Source organism: Benincasa hispida, chromosome 9 (assembly GCF_027475165.1).
Source record: "Benincasa hispida cultivar pf3 chromosome 9, pf3_genome.v1.1, whole genome shotgun sequence".
Classification (NCBI taxonomy): Eukaryota; Viridiplantae; Streptophyta; class Magnoliopsida; order Cucurbitales; family Cucurbitaceae; genus Benincasa; species Benincasa hispida.
The window spans coordinates 67,206,427-67,223,730 of NC_143486.1; the positions used below are offsets into that span (position 1 = coordinate 67,206,427).

General features: G+C 33.0%; 1 protein-coding gene across 1 annotated transcript; it reads left to right on the forward strand.

Annotated features, from left to right (window-relative positions):
* Window positions 1-9,910: 9,910 nt before the first annotated feature.
* On the forward strand, window positions 9,911-15,727 carry LOC120085555 (filament-like protein (DUF869)). Its single transcript, XM_039041584.2, has 6 exons — window positions 9,911-10,266; window positions 11,542-11,643; window positions 11,852-12,071; window positions 12,185-14,606; window positions 14,836-14,893; window positions 15,048-15,727. Exons 2-6 carry the CDS (start codon window positions 11,548-11,550, stop codon window positions 15,477-15,479), a joined length of 3,228 nt encoding a protein of 1,075 aa, XP_038897512.1. The 5' UTR covers window positions 9,911-10,266; window positions 11,542-11,547; the 3' UTR covers window positions 15,480-15,727.
* Window positions 15,728-17,304: the final 1,577 nt, after the last annotated feature.

Consider the following 17,304-nt stretch of genomic DNA (forward strand, 5'->3'; position numbering starts at 1 on the left):
AATGGTTTTTCTCTTACGACGTCACAAAACTCCAGTGCAATCATCGATGAATCCAATTGCACGTGACTTTGACTTAGTTCTGAATAAAAACATGTATGCTGCTCGTCATACTTAGTGATCTCGAATAAGCCATGCGATTTTTTATTTATTGCACGAAGTCTCCACTTGCAACCTTCCTCCCACTTCTTACACCGAATTGTCCAAATCGTCGGTGTAGATTCAACAACCTCGTATGGTGCGTGACACTTTATTGCAAAACATTTGACCACGTGTTGTAGCATTTTCCTGTCTTGACAAATCATCCCTTTATACAATTGCGTATTGTCAACATCCACAAGAGTTACAATTGGGTCATGTTCCCGAATGCTATCCAGTACATTTATATCCAAAGCATTGAAAATATCTGAAAGCATCTCATGTTCACAACCATCGAAATCCAACTCTTCAAATTCGTCAGTCGTTTTTGTTCTGAAGTCTCTGTACAGGTTGTTAGCTGCCATATCTTCATTATCACATGGTGATGCAACTGACTCTGGATCAGGATCGATACATTAAGTTGGATCTTCAAACTGGTTAAATGACGTATCAGGATCCATCCCTATCCTATTTACATTTACATACAAATGCACTACATTCGGCACTGGCATTGCCATTGAGAATATCAAGTTCATAGCTTGTGCATTCGAAATAGGAAATGGCATAAACCTTATTGATCCTGATGGTTCTAGATTGGGATGTTTATATATTATTTCTATCTGATTTGCTCCCATATCTACACTAAGTAACATCCCAACTATTTGAATGAATTGTTCAAATACAATTCCACTCCCACTTGGTGGTTGGTCATACTCAACTCCATCAATCATATTACCATTTGTAAACAATAAAAATCCCAAGCATTTGCCTACCATTTTCTAAAAAAAAAAAAAAAAAAAAGACAAACATCAATTTTTTGTATTATACTTTTTATAATAAGTATATTAAAAAATATTAAATTTTTTAGTTTATAAACATAAACTTTTTAAGTTTTATGAACATCAATTTTTTAAACATAACAATAGATTAAACTCTTTATAACTATTTTTAAACATAACAATAAATTAAAATTTTTATAACTATTTTTTAAAAATAACAACAAATTAAACTTTTCAAATTAAAATGTGGTAAACTATTTAAACTATATTTTCAAAGTTAATACTAGAAAATATCAACTTATCACAATAAACATAACAACAATATTTTTCATATGAATAAACTAAAATTTTCAAACTATATTAAACTTTTGAAACTATACCAAACTTGTTAACTATCACAATAATTTTGTATTAAACTATAAATATCAACTTCTTAAACATAACAATAAACTAAACATTTTAACACTATAAACATCAAAGTTAATACTATATAAATCAAATATCATAAGAATAAACTAAACTTTTCAAATATCATGAGCTCAACACACAGATTCGACGGTAGTTCTCTTTTTTCTTTCAAAAAGTGACAACGTTCACCATTTTTTCCTGTTATTTGTTATATGACAACAACTACAAAAAAAAAAAAAAAAAAAAAATAGAATCTATAAAAAAAATAATATAAGAACAAAAATAAAATTTATAATTATTCTTAAAAAATAAAAATTTAGTAGAGTAACGAACCAGTATAGTTGTGTGAGAATAATTTGTATTAAACGAAATACAAGAAGAGAAATGGATATGGAAATGGGAGGAGAGGAAGATGATTTCGAAGGCTTATTTTCGAAGGCAATGAGGGGGCAGTGAGCTATAAAAGGACAGCGAGCAAATCAAGGGGAGAGAAGTGAGCAAAACCAAGGGCAGTGAGCTAAAAATTATCGAGGGAGTGAGTGAGCAAAAATGAAGAGGATGGTGGTTTAAAAGGATGTAGGTCGAGTGTTGAACACTCGACCCACGTGTTTGGGGTGGTTGAAGAGGCATTAAGGCAATGGCAAAAGGGCATGAATGCGTCAATGAATGCAGGGAATCGGAGCAGAAGAATCAGATCAGTCAGTCAATGAATGTAGGGGAATCGGAGCAGGGGCAACATGGTGATAGGACCTCACACATTTTTTCAGACTTATTCAATTATAGTCAATTTTAATATATGCACTTTCATTAAACTTATTCAACTATAGTTATTAGTTGTAACAAAATTTTGTTATTGTTGTTATTTTTTCATTAATGATTATTAGCTTTTTTTCTCATTGGTCATGTATATATATATATATATATTTCTATGGAAAGTAAATAAAGTAAAGACAATTATGAGCGAGATCCTCGAGCATTTCTTTAACAAACTGTCTTCCCTCACGAGATTCAGCCCACACTTCTAGCAAGATTCCCTTATAGAGCGAGATCCCCATCACAAAATTAGCAAGATTTCCTTCTAGAGCGAGATTCTCAAGCATTTCTTTAACAAACTGTCTTTTTAGCGAAGCTCACGAGATTTAGCCCACATTTCTAGCGAGATTCCCTTTTAGAGCGAGATCCCCATCACAAAATTAGCGAAATTTCCTTCTAGAGCGAGATCCTCAAGCATTTCTTTAATAAACTGTCTTCCTAGCGATGCTCACGAGATTCAGCCCACATTTCTAGCGAGATTCCCTTATAGAGCGAGATCCCCATCACAAAATTAGCGAGATTTCCTTCTAGAGCGAGATTCTCAAGCATTTCTTTAACAAACTGTCTTCTTAGCGAAGCTCACGAGATTTAGCCCACATTTCTAGCGAGATTCCCTTTTAAAGCGAGATCCCCATCACAAAATTAGCGAAATTTCCTTCTAGAGCGAGATCCTCAAGCATTTCTTTAATAAACTGTCTTCCTAGCGATGCTCACGAGATTCAGCCCACATTTCTAGCGAGATTCCCTTATAGAGCGAGATCCCCATCACAAAATTAGCGAGATTTCCTTCTAGAGCGAGATTCTCAAGCATTTCTTTAACAAACTGTCTTCTTAGCGAAGCTCACGAGATTTAGCCCACATTTCTAGCGAGATTCCCTTTTAAAGCGAGATCCCCATCACAAAATTAGCGAAATTTCCTTCTAGAGCGAGATCCTCAAGCATTTCTTTAATAAACTGTCTTCCTAGCGATGCTCACGAGATTCAGCCCCACATTTCTAGCGAGATTCCTTCTAGAGCGAGATCCCCATCACAAAATTAGCGAGATTTCCTTGTAGAGCGAGATCCTCATCAAAAAAAGTTTCATCCACTTATCTTTCCTTGTCGATGGTTGAAGTTTCAATTTACGTATCAAAACTTCAACTTTCGACAACTTAATATACAAAATTAGCGAGATTCCCTTCTAGAGCGAGATCCTCATCACAAAATTAGCGAGATTTCCTTTTCCTTGTCGAGGGTTGAAGTTTCGACATACATAAGTCGAAACTTCAACCCTTGACAACCCTAATATACATATTGTTTCCAAGTTTTTCTTTGTTTGTCGAGTTCTCAACGTTCGACCTCTATATTAATCGAATTCTCAACCCTCAACTTCTAGTCTCGAACTCCCAAAACAACAATATTTTTCTAATAAATTTTGAAAACAACAATATTAATATTAAATGTCCGATAAAAGTAATATAAGTGGATTTGAATTATATATCACTACTTACAAGTTTGCTTAGCTCAACAAGGTAAATATTATTTTTTCAGTGTTTTTTCACGAATATAATATAAACTAAATTTGTAATGAAAAGACAAGAAAGAAGTCACATCTTATATGTCGTACTACCTATCGTGAAGGACCTTTAGTAACTCTTATTTGAACAATGACATGACTAAATTGGATTTTTGGCTTATCAAAAGTATTTACCTTTAGCTTATCAATATCATATGCCTTTACGATACAAATGTACTATTATCGTCTATGTCATACATGGTGGCAATGATGAAATAATCCATTTTCATTACCGTGATTATTTAAAGAGGAAAGGACATTTGAAAACGCTATTGAAATAAATTCAAGCACACTAAACTTTTCAACTTTGTGTTAAACACAATCAAATTATCTAAGCCAAATTTTAATCAAATTAATTATTAATTTTCAAAACTTGACGTGCATTTTTTAAATTAGCTAAAAATAAACAAAATTAATAGTCAATTCTCTCTCCCTCCAACCATCCCTTTAAATTTAATATCATAGATAGTTGCTTATCCATTTTAGCATTGGATTTTTGGCTTCTGTAGCTGATATAACCTAGCCTTTTCAAGAAAATATACCCTACTCCCACAAATAAATATAACTAAAAAAGAAAAAAAAAAAAACAAGAGAAATATATTAAAAAAGATTAATAATTTGCGATACAATTATTTGTTGAATAGACGAACTGATAAGGAATGTTTATAATTGAAAATTTCAGTTGAACAATAATTTCAACACTGTTGACAAAATCTATTTTTTATTTTTCAATGACAGATTTAAACCAATAATTTGAAGAAAATATCTAATATTATATATATAATAAACTATGAGGAAAAACATCTTGAAATTTCTATTTTTTTTCTTACAAAAATTCATAATTTTTATTTTGTTGGATTTCAATAATTTTTTAAACAAAAAAATTTCGACATTGAGATTATTACATGTTTTATTAATAGAGATGTGTTTGAATGAATAATCATATAATTTAATTTTTAAAGTTACCAATAATTTTATTTTATATAAGATTAAGTAGGAAAATAAAACTATTGAAATAGTGTATGTAAATAAAATTTGTCCAGATGGAGCAGATGTCTCGAGTGTCGAGGCCTTTAAATCCTCACTCTGTTGCCGTACAGTGCCATGCAGGTTTTGACTTTATACCATATATATCCTCTCTTTCTTCAAACACCAAAACGCCGCCGTATTTGCATTTGCAACGATTGGGAAATAAACTGACCGTTTCATCCATTCGCCAGCTGATGAATATGTTAATAGAATAATTTTTAAACTTTCGTTGAATTGATTCACCCTGAAAATAAACCCAATGTTTGATCAAATTAAGTAAAAAATAAATTTAAATAAAAATCTGATTTGTGCAGCAATAAATTAAATTGGGTTTTATTTATTTATTTAATTTTTAACCTGTAGTGGAAAACGACAGGGGTTTCCTCTTCTTGGATACCCTTATGGATTCTGTTCCCCAGAAATTTGTGTCTCTATTTTCAACACAATCCAAATTTACTGTCTTTTCTCTCTGTAAATTTATTTATGAATGAGTGTGACAACCTAAGCTATTCCCTCTTTTGTCCTTTGGATTCGTCTTCTATTTATTGTTTATTACAAATCTCTTTCTTTCTATCCATTGTCACACTTGCTGTATAAAGTGATGAAACAATTCTTTTATTATTATTAAAGGTATTTGGCAAAATGGGGTTAATTAGAGTGTTTATTCAACCACCATTTAAAAAAGTAAGTTAATTTAATTGGCTGTTACATAAATATATAAATTCAACTGGGGCTAGTGGTCCTCATGCTAATTCAGAATGCAAACCTTAGAGTTGGTGCAAACCAAACAGCCACCATGAGAATTAAAAAAAAATAAAAAAAAAATAGAAAAAGTATTACGTCAGCATTTCCTCTCCATTAATGTTTATAGTTCAAGGAAAAGCTTCTACTTTCTTTCTCACATTAATTTCAAAGACGGATTCCAAATACGTATTTCCCCACTTTATATATATATACACCACTCCATATAAATTTATTGAATGGGGCATCCATCCCCAAACTGTCATTTAATAATTGTTTGACGTAGTTTTGAAATATATGTATTGATTTTAAAATATAAAATAAAAAACTTAATAATTATCTATTTTAAGAATCTTCATTGAAGTGCTTTGTAATTTAAATTTACCAAGTCAAAATGTTCCAAATATGTTACAATAATTTGGCAACTTTATAGCCACCCTTGAAAAGAGAGGAATTGAAGTTGTATAACGTGTAAGAGAAGCATTGGTCAAAATTTGGGGGATATAGAGAGGCAAAAGAAAGAAAAACTACATGCTACCAACTGTTTATAGAAAAAAGGGAGACAAAAGAAGAGAGGAAAAGAAAGAGGTTGAGTTGTGGCATTGTGGGTGTGATATCAATCTTTAATCTTTTAATTATAAAAAATCAAACTTTAGCAATGGATTCCTTGCTTCAAACGCTCTCATTTACATTGACATAGCCTATTATAACAATGTGGTCATCGATAGTTTTTTTTTTACTACTATGGAATACCATACATTCTTTTTGTTTATATTATAATTTTGTCTATATAAATATTTGTAGATTTCATCTTAATGTTAGTAGGCCTCATCATATTTTTTAAAGTTCATTAATGTGATACACAATAAATGGAGGTAGTATAATTTTTTCCTCATTATAGGAAAAATTTTCAAGGTAGTCTCTTAATAAATGTTAGACGTGAATTTAAAAACTTATCGAGATTTAAATTGAAACGACCTCTAAAATTGAAGGGCATGAACTGATATTTTCTCTAAAATTAAACCAGTTAAAAAAAAGTTTTTTTTTTTTTTTTTTTAAAAAAAAAAATCCATTAACACCAACCAATATGTTATACCTTTTTCGGTCTCATGTTTTGAAACGTTACACATTTAACATTTTAAGTTTTGAGTTTGGTTTTAATTTGGTCACTTAGTTTTAGAACGTTACAAATTTACTATTGAGATTTAAGTCTTATTTCAATTTGATACCTATAGTTCAAGATTTTTGCACTTTTAAACTATGTCTGTTAATTCATTTATAACAATCATAATTAATCAAGTTTCATTATTTTTCATTAATATTAAAATTTCATTTCATAATTATTTTAAAACAAATTGAAATCAAGATGGAAAATGAGTAGTTAATGAAAAATTGAATTTAGAAGTGTAAAATATTGAAATTTGGAGACTAAATCAAAACAAAATTCAAATTTCAAAGATAAAAATATAATATTTATAAGACGTACAAATTAAATTGTAACTAAAATTAAATTTTACGAATGTATAACCTTTTGAAATTCAAAAATTAAATTGAAATTATACCCAAAATAGGATAAAAGTATTTCCCCTAATTCTTTCATATATTCAATTATATAAAACTTTTAAACACGTTGTGACTACTTTTGATATAATTTAACCATAAGGGAAAAAAAAAAAAAAAAAAAAAAAGTAAGAAGAGAAGAAGCATGTGGTTGATAGGCTGGAGTGGAACAGAAGTTTATTCAAACATTCAATTGCGTTTGTCAGAAGTTTATTAAACCACTTCCAAATCGCACCCTCTTCCTATTCCCCACTTGCTTTTATTTCTTTCTTTATCATTTCCTTATTTTTCATTTTATGTTTATCTCAATTTATTTTCTTTACTTTTTAATTTTCATTATCATTATCATTTTTTTGTTTTTGTTTTTTATTCTAAAAAATGTATACACCTTTTTGAAAAATGTATTCCACTCTTCTCCATTTTCCAAAGACACGATAAACAGTTTCACAAGTGAATTCAAATTAATTTTCTGGCACCCTATTAAAAGCTTCCCAATGTTTAAACAAAAATGACAATGTGTACAATCAAAAGAGAGAACACGTGAACATGGAAATTATAATTTTTTTTAATATCACTTCTAATTAATTAGTTGATATTTGGTGCTAAGTTTGTTTTCAAATTATGTTTCTTTTTTATTAAATCTGAAAAAAATAGAAAATACCAATACTAGAAAAATAAGGAAGTTTAAATCTCAAAGCAACTACTGTTAACCGTTTTTTTAGATATTTTTTGCTCGAATTGTCCTTTATTTGTCTATTAAGAAAAATCTCCCCATTTTCCTATAAGTCTATCTCAAAATATTAATAAATAAAATATGAATTTCGAATACCCTAACAGACACATTTTTTCTCCAACGCATACACTAACATTTATTTCAGCGAACAGTTTCAGAAATTTTAAAAGCTTTATATTTAGTCTTAAAATGACAACAAACAGATAAAAGATTAAAATGAAAAATACTTTATGGGTCTTTAGATTTTAGTACTAATTTCTATTTAGTCTCTAAATTTCAATACACTATGTATCCTTAATTTTGGAGTTTGTTAGGTTTTAAAATGTTGCAATTTTATTTTTCATATTTGAGTTTTGTTTCAATTTGGTCCCACATCAAAACTTTTTTTTTTTAGTAAATATTCTCTTAGTTAAATGTCTATACAACTTCATTTTTCTTGCTGATTTTGAATTACTTCAAAAGATTGATCGACCCGTTCAATAGAATTTCAAAAGACCGAATCAAGTCCATTTTCGAATGGTCAATCCTATTGTTTACTTGAATTGCCTCGTGAGATGTTTCTTGGATCTAAAAGAGAGTACTTGAATTTTTTCAATAACTAAAAATTAATTTAAAAGAATTAAAAGACTTACAATTAATTGAGTTTCATTGTTTTTTCATTATTATTAAAATTAATTTTGAAATTTCATTTCACAATTATCTTCAATCAATTAATATAAAGTAAAAAATCAAAATTAAAAGTGTGAATCTTGAAATAAGTGGATCAAATAAAAATTAAATACAAAATTCGGAGACAAAAATGTGCTTTTTTAAGGATAAAATAAAATTAAAATTTCCTGTTATCTGATATATTTTCTATAACATAATGACTAATTCATGTTGAAATTACAAATCAAATCATACAAAAGTGTGCTGTGAAAAAAAAAAAGAATAAAAAAGGTAAAATCAAGTAAAGCGTGAGTAAGCCTTCCCGGTTTAAATTCATACATTAAAAAACAAAACAACTTGATTATAGTTTAACGTCACATCCAACTTTTCTTGATTGAATTTCAACCATAACAAAAAATTGTTATAAAGAATTAGATTAAGATTTTAAAAACATAAAAGAATTATTTGGAAAATTGCTACAAAAGTAAAGATGAAGTATTAGATTTTACATTTAAAGAAACAGAATTTATGGTTAAAAAAAATAGCCGAAGCAAAAATATGAAACAGTAGAATAATCAACTAAGAATGCAATAAAAACAAAAGAGGAGAGAGGAAAAAAAGAAAAAAAAAAGAAAAAAGAAAAACCGGCCGACAATAATATTAAACTTAGACAAGGATTAAGTTCAAAATTTGGAAGCATAAAAATGATAAAAAAAAAAAAAAGGATCTAATATCTTAAACGAAAAAATTCTAGATGAAAATTTGTGGAATTAATCACCCTCTTGTGAAAAATTAATATTCATATCTACAAATCCAATTACCGAAATAAAAAGAAATCAATCCGAAATGAAAATAAAATATAAATTAAATTTCCTGCAAATCAGTTTATTTATAAAAATTAAGATGCTTAATCAACCCACATTAATCATTACAACTATGCAAAAAGCACGAAGGCGTTAATTAATTAAAGCAAAATTTGGATTATGTACACGATACATCTCACGCAGCTTTTAATCGCAGCCGTATGTTGGTAACTAAAAGATCAGAGAGCAGAAATTTAATGTTAAGGTGGGCCAGGCGGGGAAGGAAAATAGGGGATGGGTTTGACTTAGGAGAAATGGACGGTTGTGATGGTGGGGATGTAGAGTAAAAGCGGTGTAGAGGAGTGTAGCCGAAATGACGGGAAAATAACAAAGAGATGAGCTGTAGAGAAGGAGTGACGGTGGTCCATAGTGGCAGCGTAATGTAAATACTAACAAATCGAACTTTCTAAACTATCGGGTACAGCTAAGGTGTAGCTTCTTCAGCAAAACAGGCGCGGGGACTGGGAGGGACTCATCCGTCATTATTCCTTTTATCCCATGGTCAAATCTGTCCAACTAAATCTCTCTCTCTCTCTCTTTTAATTTAATTTTCTTTTTCGACTGTCTCTCATTAAGAATATTAAAATTTAAAATTCTTCTAAATATTATTTTGATATAAAAAGGAAATTTTAATTTCAAATAAGTCGAGGAAAAAAATTTAAAAAGGAGATGGTTTTGGAGCTTTTCCAACGTCCTGGCTTTTTTTAGTGGACACACCGAGTCCGAATATTTTCATTTTTTCACCTCTCTCACCCACCCTCCCGCTCCTGCTCCACTACCGTCGTCGCCGTTGTTGTCGCTGTCGTCCTCGCCACCGTCACTTTTCCTTCGCAGCCGCTGCCTGCCGATCAACGAATCCTCGCTTTGGATCTTCATTGCTGGAATTTCAACTGCTTCGCTTTCTTTACTTTCACGCTTTCACTATTCCTTCTCTCTAAACCGAGTGTTTCCTCTTTTCTACCTCATATCTGATACCTCCTCCTCCAAGCTGCATTTCTATTTGTAAGTCGATTTCGAGTTCTTTTGCGTTCTCTTTTCTTCTTGAGCTTTTGCTTGTGTTTGTTGCCGCTTCCGAATTCGGAGGACGCTGCGAGCGTCTGTTTGGTTATGAAATTGTTCTGTTCTCGCAATCGCTATGTTTTTCATTTCTGAGTTTTTTTTCCCTTTCTCTAATTTGATGTGGATTCTTATTTTTTTTTTCTTTGGTGGAAATATCTTCTTCTGTTCTGTCGGTAATTGCTTCCACTTTTTCTTCTAATTAAATTTGGTTTTCAAGTGTAGAGCGATTTTAATTTCAACTTGGAATTCGGATAACCGTCTTTTTCATGGTGTGGTATCAGTGCATTTTTTCGCCGCGTTTATTGTAAATCACTACTGTTAGTCTTAAACTACTTTGGACCATTTTCTAATTAATTTGGATCTCGCTTTGCCTGAGAACATTATTGATTCTTTCTTGTGTTTGTGAATTATGTTTACTCTTATCTTCTGTTTTTTAATAAAAGAATTGTACATTATCTCCAAGAGACGCCAATTGTCTCCTGGACTTGATGATCTTCGTCTAGCAATGGTTCTCTGCTTAGATCTCGATGGTTCCTTTACTAAATAGATAGTAAAGACATCGTTAACATGCAAGCCTATTTGAATCGTTTTTAGTCATTCGACTTATTTCTGAATCATTCCACTAAATTTCTCCTCTGAAATTATGAGTTAGCTTTCTGGAGATGAGTGGTGGAGTTTCTAACTGCCATCCTTTAAATTTCTTCCTGTTCTGGTGTATCTATGTAGCTACTTTTTATCCTGGTGTTGTTTGTGTCTCATAAATAGCATTTACACGGCGTTTGGATGTGGTCTGTTTTGTTGCTAAAAATGTGGGCTTAAAGAATTGAATTTCCATTTTTGGAACCTTACACTTTCATCACTCCATTCCTGCAAAAAGTTGCGCAGTTACTTCCCCTAATCTGTGCCCACTGGCCACTACCCTTATTTGACCTTGTTGATTTGGGCTTTCCATTTTCTGGAAACTGTGAGGTTTTCTTTTTCTTATAAATTCCTTTCACGTTTCATACGCAATAGATACAATGTGTCATAGAAAACATCAAGTATCACTTCAGATAAATAAGAACCAAGTAATACCTCTGGCAGCATCCACTAAGCGATGATGCCATTAGAAGTTTGGGACTCTAATTTTGACGGAATCTTGGTTTAGAGCTTCAGAGTAGTCTATTCTTTCCCTTTTCTACTTGATCAATTTACCATATGTTACTGCAATTTATGCAGCCTGGAATGGACCGACGAGGTTGGCCCTGGAAGAAGAAATCATCTGAGAAGACAGCAGAGAAGGCTAATGCATCAGAGTCGGCTGGAAGTCAGGGTGATCAGGTAATTAGCAAAACTAACATCCCCTCCCCATCTATTAAATCATTACTGTTCACTGGGGTTGTTCAGTAGTACTGTTATTACAATAATTCTCTTTCTTCCCCACAGTAATTTTAGATAATGGTGGTGGGATTTGTTTTTGTAATAGCAATTTATTTTGTATTAAACTTGAACGAATTTTCTTAACACTTTTCGTTCTTTCTTTGTACAGGATGGCTTTAAAAAGCCAAGTTATGTACAAATCTCTGTTGAGTCGTATTCACATCTTACTGGTTTGGAGGATCAAGTAAAAACACGCGATCAACAAATCCAGACACTGGAGGATGAGATTAAAGAGCTCAATGAGAAACTGTCAGCTGCACAGTCAGAGATGACTACAAAGGACAACCTAGTGAAACAGCATGCTAAAGTTGCTGAAGAAGCTGTTTCAGGTATTATAGTTAGCTGGTATATTGAGAGAGAAGACATTTATCGTAAACTTGAGGTAATTGGAATTTTCTGCTTATTCTGTATGGTTCGTTACAAACCAATGCCTTCTCTACAGGTTGGGAGAAAGCTGAAGCAGAAGCTCTGGCATTAAAAAACCATTTAGAGACTGTGACACTGTCCAAGCTCACTGCTGAAGATCGGGCATCACATTTGGATGGTGCTCTGAAGGAATGCATGAGACAGATAAGAAATTTGAAAGAAGAACATGAACATAAATTGCAAGACGTTATTTTCACCAAGACTAAGCAGTGGGACAAAGTTAAACTTGAGTTGGAATCGAAAATGGCAGACTTAGACCAAGAACTTCTTAGGTCTGCTGCTGAGAGTGCTGCACTTTCAAGGTCATTACAAGAACGTTCCAACATGCTTATTAAAATAAGTGAAGAAAAGTCACAAGCTGAGGCTGAGATTGAGTTGCTGAAGGGCAACATTGAATCTTGTGAAAGAGAAATAAATTCACTTAAATATGAATTACATATAGTTTCCAAGGAGCTAGAAATTCGTAATGAAGAAAAGAATATGAGTATGAGGTCTGCTGAAGCAGTCAACAAGCAACACCTGGAAGGTGTCAAGAAAATAACAAAACTGGAAGCAGAATGTCAAAGATTACGCGGTCTTGTCCGGAAGAAATTGCCCGGTCCTGCTGCACTTGCTCAAATGAAGCTAGAGGTTGAAAGTTTAGGCAGGGAATATGGAGACACTCGAGTAAGGAAGTCACCTAGTAGGCCTCCAACTCCACATATGTTATCTGTGCCTGACTTTTCCCTTGATAATGCACTAAAATTCCAAAAGGAGAATGAGTTCCTCACAGAACGAATGTTAGCCATGGAGGAGGAAACAAAGATGCTTAAAGAGGCTTTGGCAAAGCGTAATAGTGAATTGCAGACTTCCAGGAGTATGTGTGCCAAGACAGCTAGTAAGCTTCAAAATTTGGAGGCACAACTCCAAAATGGCAATCACCAAAGAAGCTCCCCAAAGTCTGTTGTTCAGTACACTGCCGATGGCTTTTCATGCCAAAACACCAGCCATCCTCCCAGCTTGACTTCTATGTCTGAAGATGGAAATGAGGATGGCCAGAGTTGTGCAGATTCTTTATCCATAGCGGCAACCTCTGACATTTCCCAATTCAGGGAGAAGAGAAATGAGAAATTAAGTAAAACTGAAAGTGGAAGTCACTTGGGGCTCATGGATGATTTTCTGGAAATGGAAAAATTGGCATGCCAATCAAATGAGCCAAACGAAGCCATCCTTGCTTCAGATAGTTCAAACTTTAAGGCCTCTGAAGTTGTGCACCAGGAGTCCAATGGTATCCAGTCGGAACAGCTTCTAGTTTCAAGTCCATCTACAGATGTTGTATCTTCTAGTGTCGATCTGTCAACAGAGTGCACTGATTCCGATGGATTGCCTCTGTTGAAACTCCGATCAAGAATATCTATGATTTTTGAGTCTATTTCAAAGGATGCGGATACTGGGAAAATTTTGGAGGATATTAAATGCATTGTGCAGGATGCTCATGATGCACTTCAGCAACCCACAATCAGTTGTTTGAGTTGTGTTTCTGAAGTGCAATCCCCTGATACGACATGTGACAGGCAAGCCAATCCTGATGATGCTGGGTTAGGAGTAGAAAGAGAAATTGCTTTATCCAAGCTTGCTACACACAATCAGCCTATGAGCCAAGAGCTGGAAGCTGCCATCACACAAATTCATGAATTCGTTATGTTCCTTGGGAAAGAAGCTTCCAGAGTTCATGATACAGTATCTCCAGATGGGAATGGACTGGGTCAAAAAGTTGAGGAATTCTCAGCCACTTTTAGTAAAATTGTGCATGCAAACACTAGTTTGGTGGACTTTGTTATTATTCTGTCTCATGTTTTATCTGAAGCCAGTGAGCTCAGATTTAGTTTCATTGGATGCAAGGATTCTGATGGAGATACTAATAGTCCTGATTGCATTGATAAGGTTGCTTTACCAGAGCACAAGGTTGTCCAAAATGACTCACTGGACGAAAGATATACAAACGGTTGTTCCCATATTTCTAGTCCAACTTCTGATCTAGAAGTTCCTTATGATGGAAATCTAGTCTCCAGCTATGAATCAAATTCCAGATTACCCAAAATCTCATCAGAGGACATTGAAGAGCTAAAATTAGCCAAGGAGAACCTGTCAAAGGACCTAGCAAGATCTACGGAGGATCTTGAGGCAACAAAACGTAAACTGCAGGAAACAGAGCAGCTGCTAGCAGAATCTAGATCACAGTTGGCTTTTGCTCAAAAGTCAAACAGCTTATCCGAAACACAGCTGAAATGTATGGCAGAGTCATACAGGTCACTTGAAGCACGTGCAGAGGATTTGGAAACTGAACTAAATCTTTTACGAGCTAAATCTGAAGCTTTGGAGAATGATCTTCAAGATGAGAAGAGGAATCATCACGAAGCTTTGTCCAAGTGCCAGGAGCTGCAAGAGCAACTAGAAAGGTTAGTCTTGTACTTATATCTCTGTTGCGCTCAAACAGCATAACGGCCGCCTATATAAATTATATTTATGCAAAACGTTAGATGATGGACATTTATATGACTGGTCCTAAATATCACCATCCAATTCCTCCCCGTCATGTCTGATTTTGTTAGATGGACCTTCTGTTTTCTTTTTTCATTTTAGTTTGTTTCCAAATCTAATTTTCATCTCCTCTGTCTCGCATTGCAGGAATGAGGTTTGCGCTATGTGTTCTTCAGCTATTGATGCTGATCCCCAGAAGAGCCAGGTAAAGTTGAATACTTTTTCCTTTTTTAAATTGCTTTAATCTCCAGAAACGCTCTAGAATTATCATCATTACATATTCAGGAACGAATGAGCCCCCCCCCTCGGAAACGCCACTGCAATGTTTATTGAACTTGGTAATTCTCTTGTAATATTAGGAGATAGAGTTGACTGCTGCTGCAGAGAAGTTGGCAGAATGTCAAGAAACAATTTTTCTTCTTAGCAAGCAGTTGAAATCTCTGCGACCCCAACCGGATTTTGCTGGATCTCCATTCAGCGAGAGAAGTCATAGAGGTGAAGAGTTTACGGAGGATGAACCATCTAAAAGTGGCACCAATCTTCTGGACCTCGATCGGTCTGAAATGGATACTGCCACTTCTACGATGACGCCCATTATTGGTGCAGAATCCCCTTGTAGTGCTTCTGATGGCGAAGGAGGAAGCTTCTTGAGATCACCTATCAATTCAAAACAACCAAAACACAGACCAACCAAGTCAAGCTCCTCTTCCTCCTCCTCTGCTCCAACTCCAGAGAAACAAACTCGAGGCTTTAGTCGATTCTTCTCCTCGAAAGGAAAGAACAGTCATTAGGCGTGCTACTCTCTTGCATGATGATATGATTCTGTTTAAAATATTTCATTCAATAATATAAATAGATTAAAAAAAAAAAAAAACCAAACATAGACATCTAAGATTTTTAGATGGGAAGTCAGTTTTGGGAGCTCTATGTCGTAAAAGTTAGCACATAAAATGATGCTTTCAAAGGCCTCTTCTAGCTTCTGTATGTACCTAATGCTGTACATTATATTCACATCTGTTAAAATTTTCTTTCTTTTCTTCTTCTTTGTGTTTCTCTCCCCCTTCAGCGTGGTTTTTTTTGAACTGGAACACATGTAATGCAAATATATTCTTACTTTTAACAATGATTCTTAGGTGCGATTTGGACTGGACTTTTATAAATCAAATTATGGATTCAATTGGGTCTTGGTTTTATTGGATTTTTGGGTATGTAATTGCAGGGATAAACAAGGCACATGAAGTATAGGAGCATAGGCAGTACCATGTGGGGTAATTTAATCACATGGTTCAGTTCAACCAAATCAATGACAGCTAAAACTGTTGGTCCGTAGTTGAAGTATGCTGTACAAAAACAGTACACTGTATATTTATACAGTTCTTCAATCCATAACCATGCAAGTATCTTGCTTCAATTATTATTAACCGCCTTCCATTAATTAAAAGGCCCTTTGACTTTATGATCAAACTAGCTCAGAGTGGGTGAAATGTAGCAATGTCACTCGATCATTATCTAGATAAATTTCCATTTTTTTCCCCAACAGAATGCTTTCCATTTTTAACAAGTTCTGCACGAACTACATTATAACTTGTTTCAACCAATTCATAAAGAGTCCATAAGATAAAAAAAATCGTAATAATAATTTTCCTCATTTATGTTTTGGACCTTTGGTCATAAAGATAAAAATAAATATTTCATTTAATAATGGATAAAAAAAATCAAATTATTATGTACGTTTGATGATATGAATCGTCCAGAGCATCATATTGTTATTTATGTTTTATTTCATAACTTTGATGTAATTTTAGTATTTTTCAATTTTATCATTTTTATGACATAGTAAGTAGGGATATTTTTGTATTTTTGTTATGATTAATGACGTGTCATTAGAATTTCACTGGGAAGCTATATAAAATCTTGCCATTAAGTTGTGTTACAAAGTTTTACGATAAATCAAATTTCGTCTTTGTGCTTCTTTCAAGTTAGCGAGAAGAGCCTTTTGAATTTTGTAATTCATGTACTGAGTTGAATGCCAAGAACATTCAAATGAGATTGATCGTTCAAATCTTGGGTAATGAATTTTCAAGAGTTTTGATCTTAAAAAAATTGTCTAATCTAATCCTTAGGGTTGAAATCATATTGATTGGGAACTTTTAGTGATTAAGAATTAAGAGTTCTCATATCTAAAAGTTTCTAATTCCAATTTGCTAGGGTTGGTTAGAGATTCAAATCTCTTACTCCACTTATCCTATTCAATTCAATTCTATCAAGTTTAGTTGGACATTTGGATCCAACACAACTAGTTAGATATCAAAAAGACTTATCCCATACATATAATCTTAATAAGGCCAATGTTCTTAATTTCTGTTTAGTTATACACTTATACAAGCTAAGCAATGATGGAGATTGAATGGTATAATATATGATCAATATGTCGGTTGGATGCATAATAGACAAAAATTAGTTTCAAATTGCAAATATATCAAGAATTATTTGAAATCTATTGAGTAATGAAGTGGAGTAGAAGAAGACACGAGGAATTGTATTATTTTCTTCAATGATGATCCTTAGAATCGCTATTGCAATTGTTATATGTACGGATTAAGTTGAAAGAGCATT

What these genes read in the sequence shown, in the direction of transcription:
- LOC120085555 (XM_039041584.2), top strand. Translation starts at nt 11,548, where the DNA reads ATGGACCGACGAGGTTGGCCCTGGAAGAAGAAATCATCTGAGAAGACA. An exon ending in CTGGAAGTCAGGGTGATCAG is followed by an intron (nt 11,644 to 11,851) that starts GTAATTAGCAAA and finishes TTCTTTGTACAG; the next exon opens with GATGGCTTTAAAAAGCCAAG. An exon ending in TGCTGAAGAAGCTGTTTCAG is followed by an intron (nt 12,072 to 12,184) that starts GTATTATAGTTA and finishes CCTTCTCTACAG; the next exon opens with GTTGGGAGAAAGCTGAAGCA.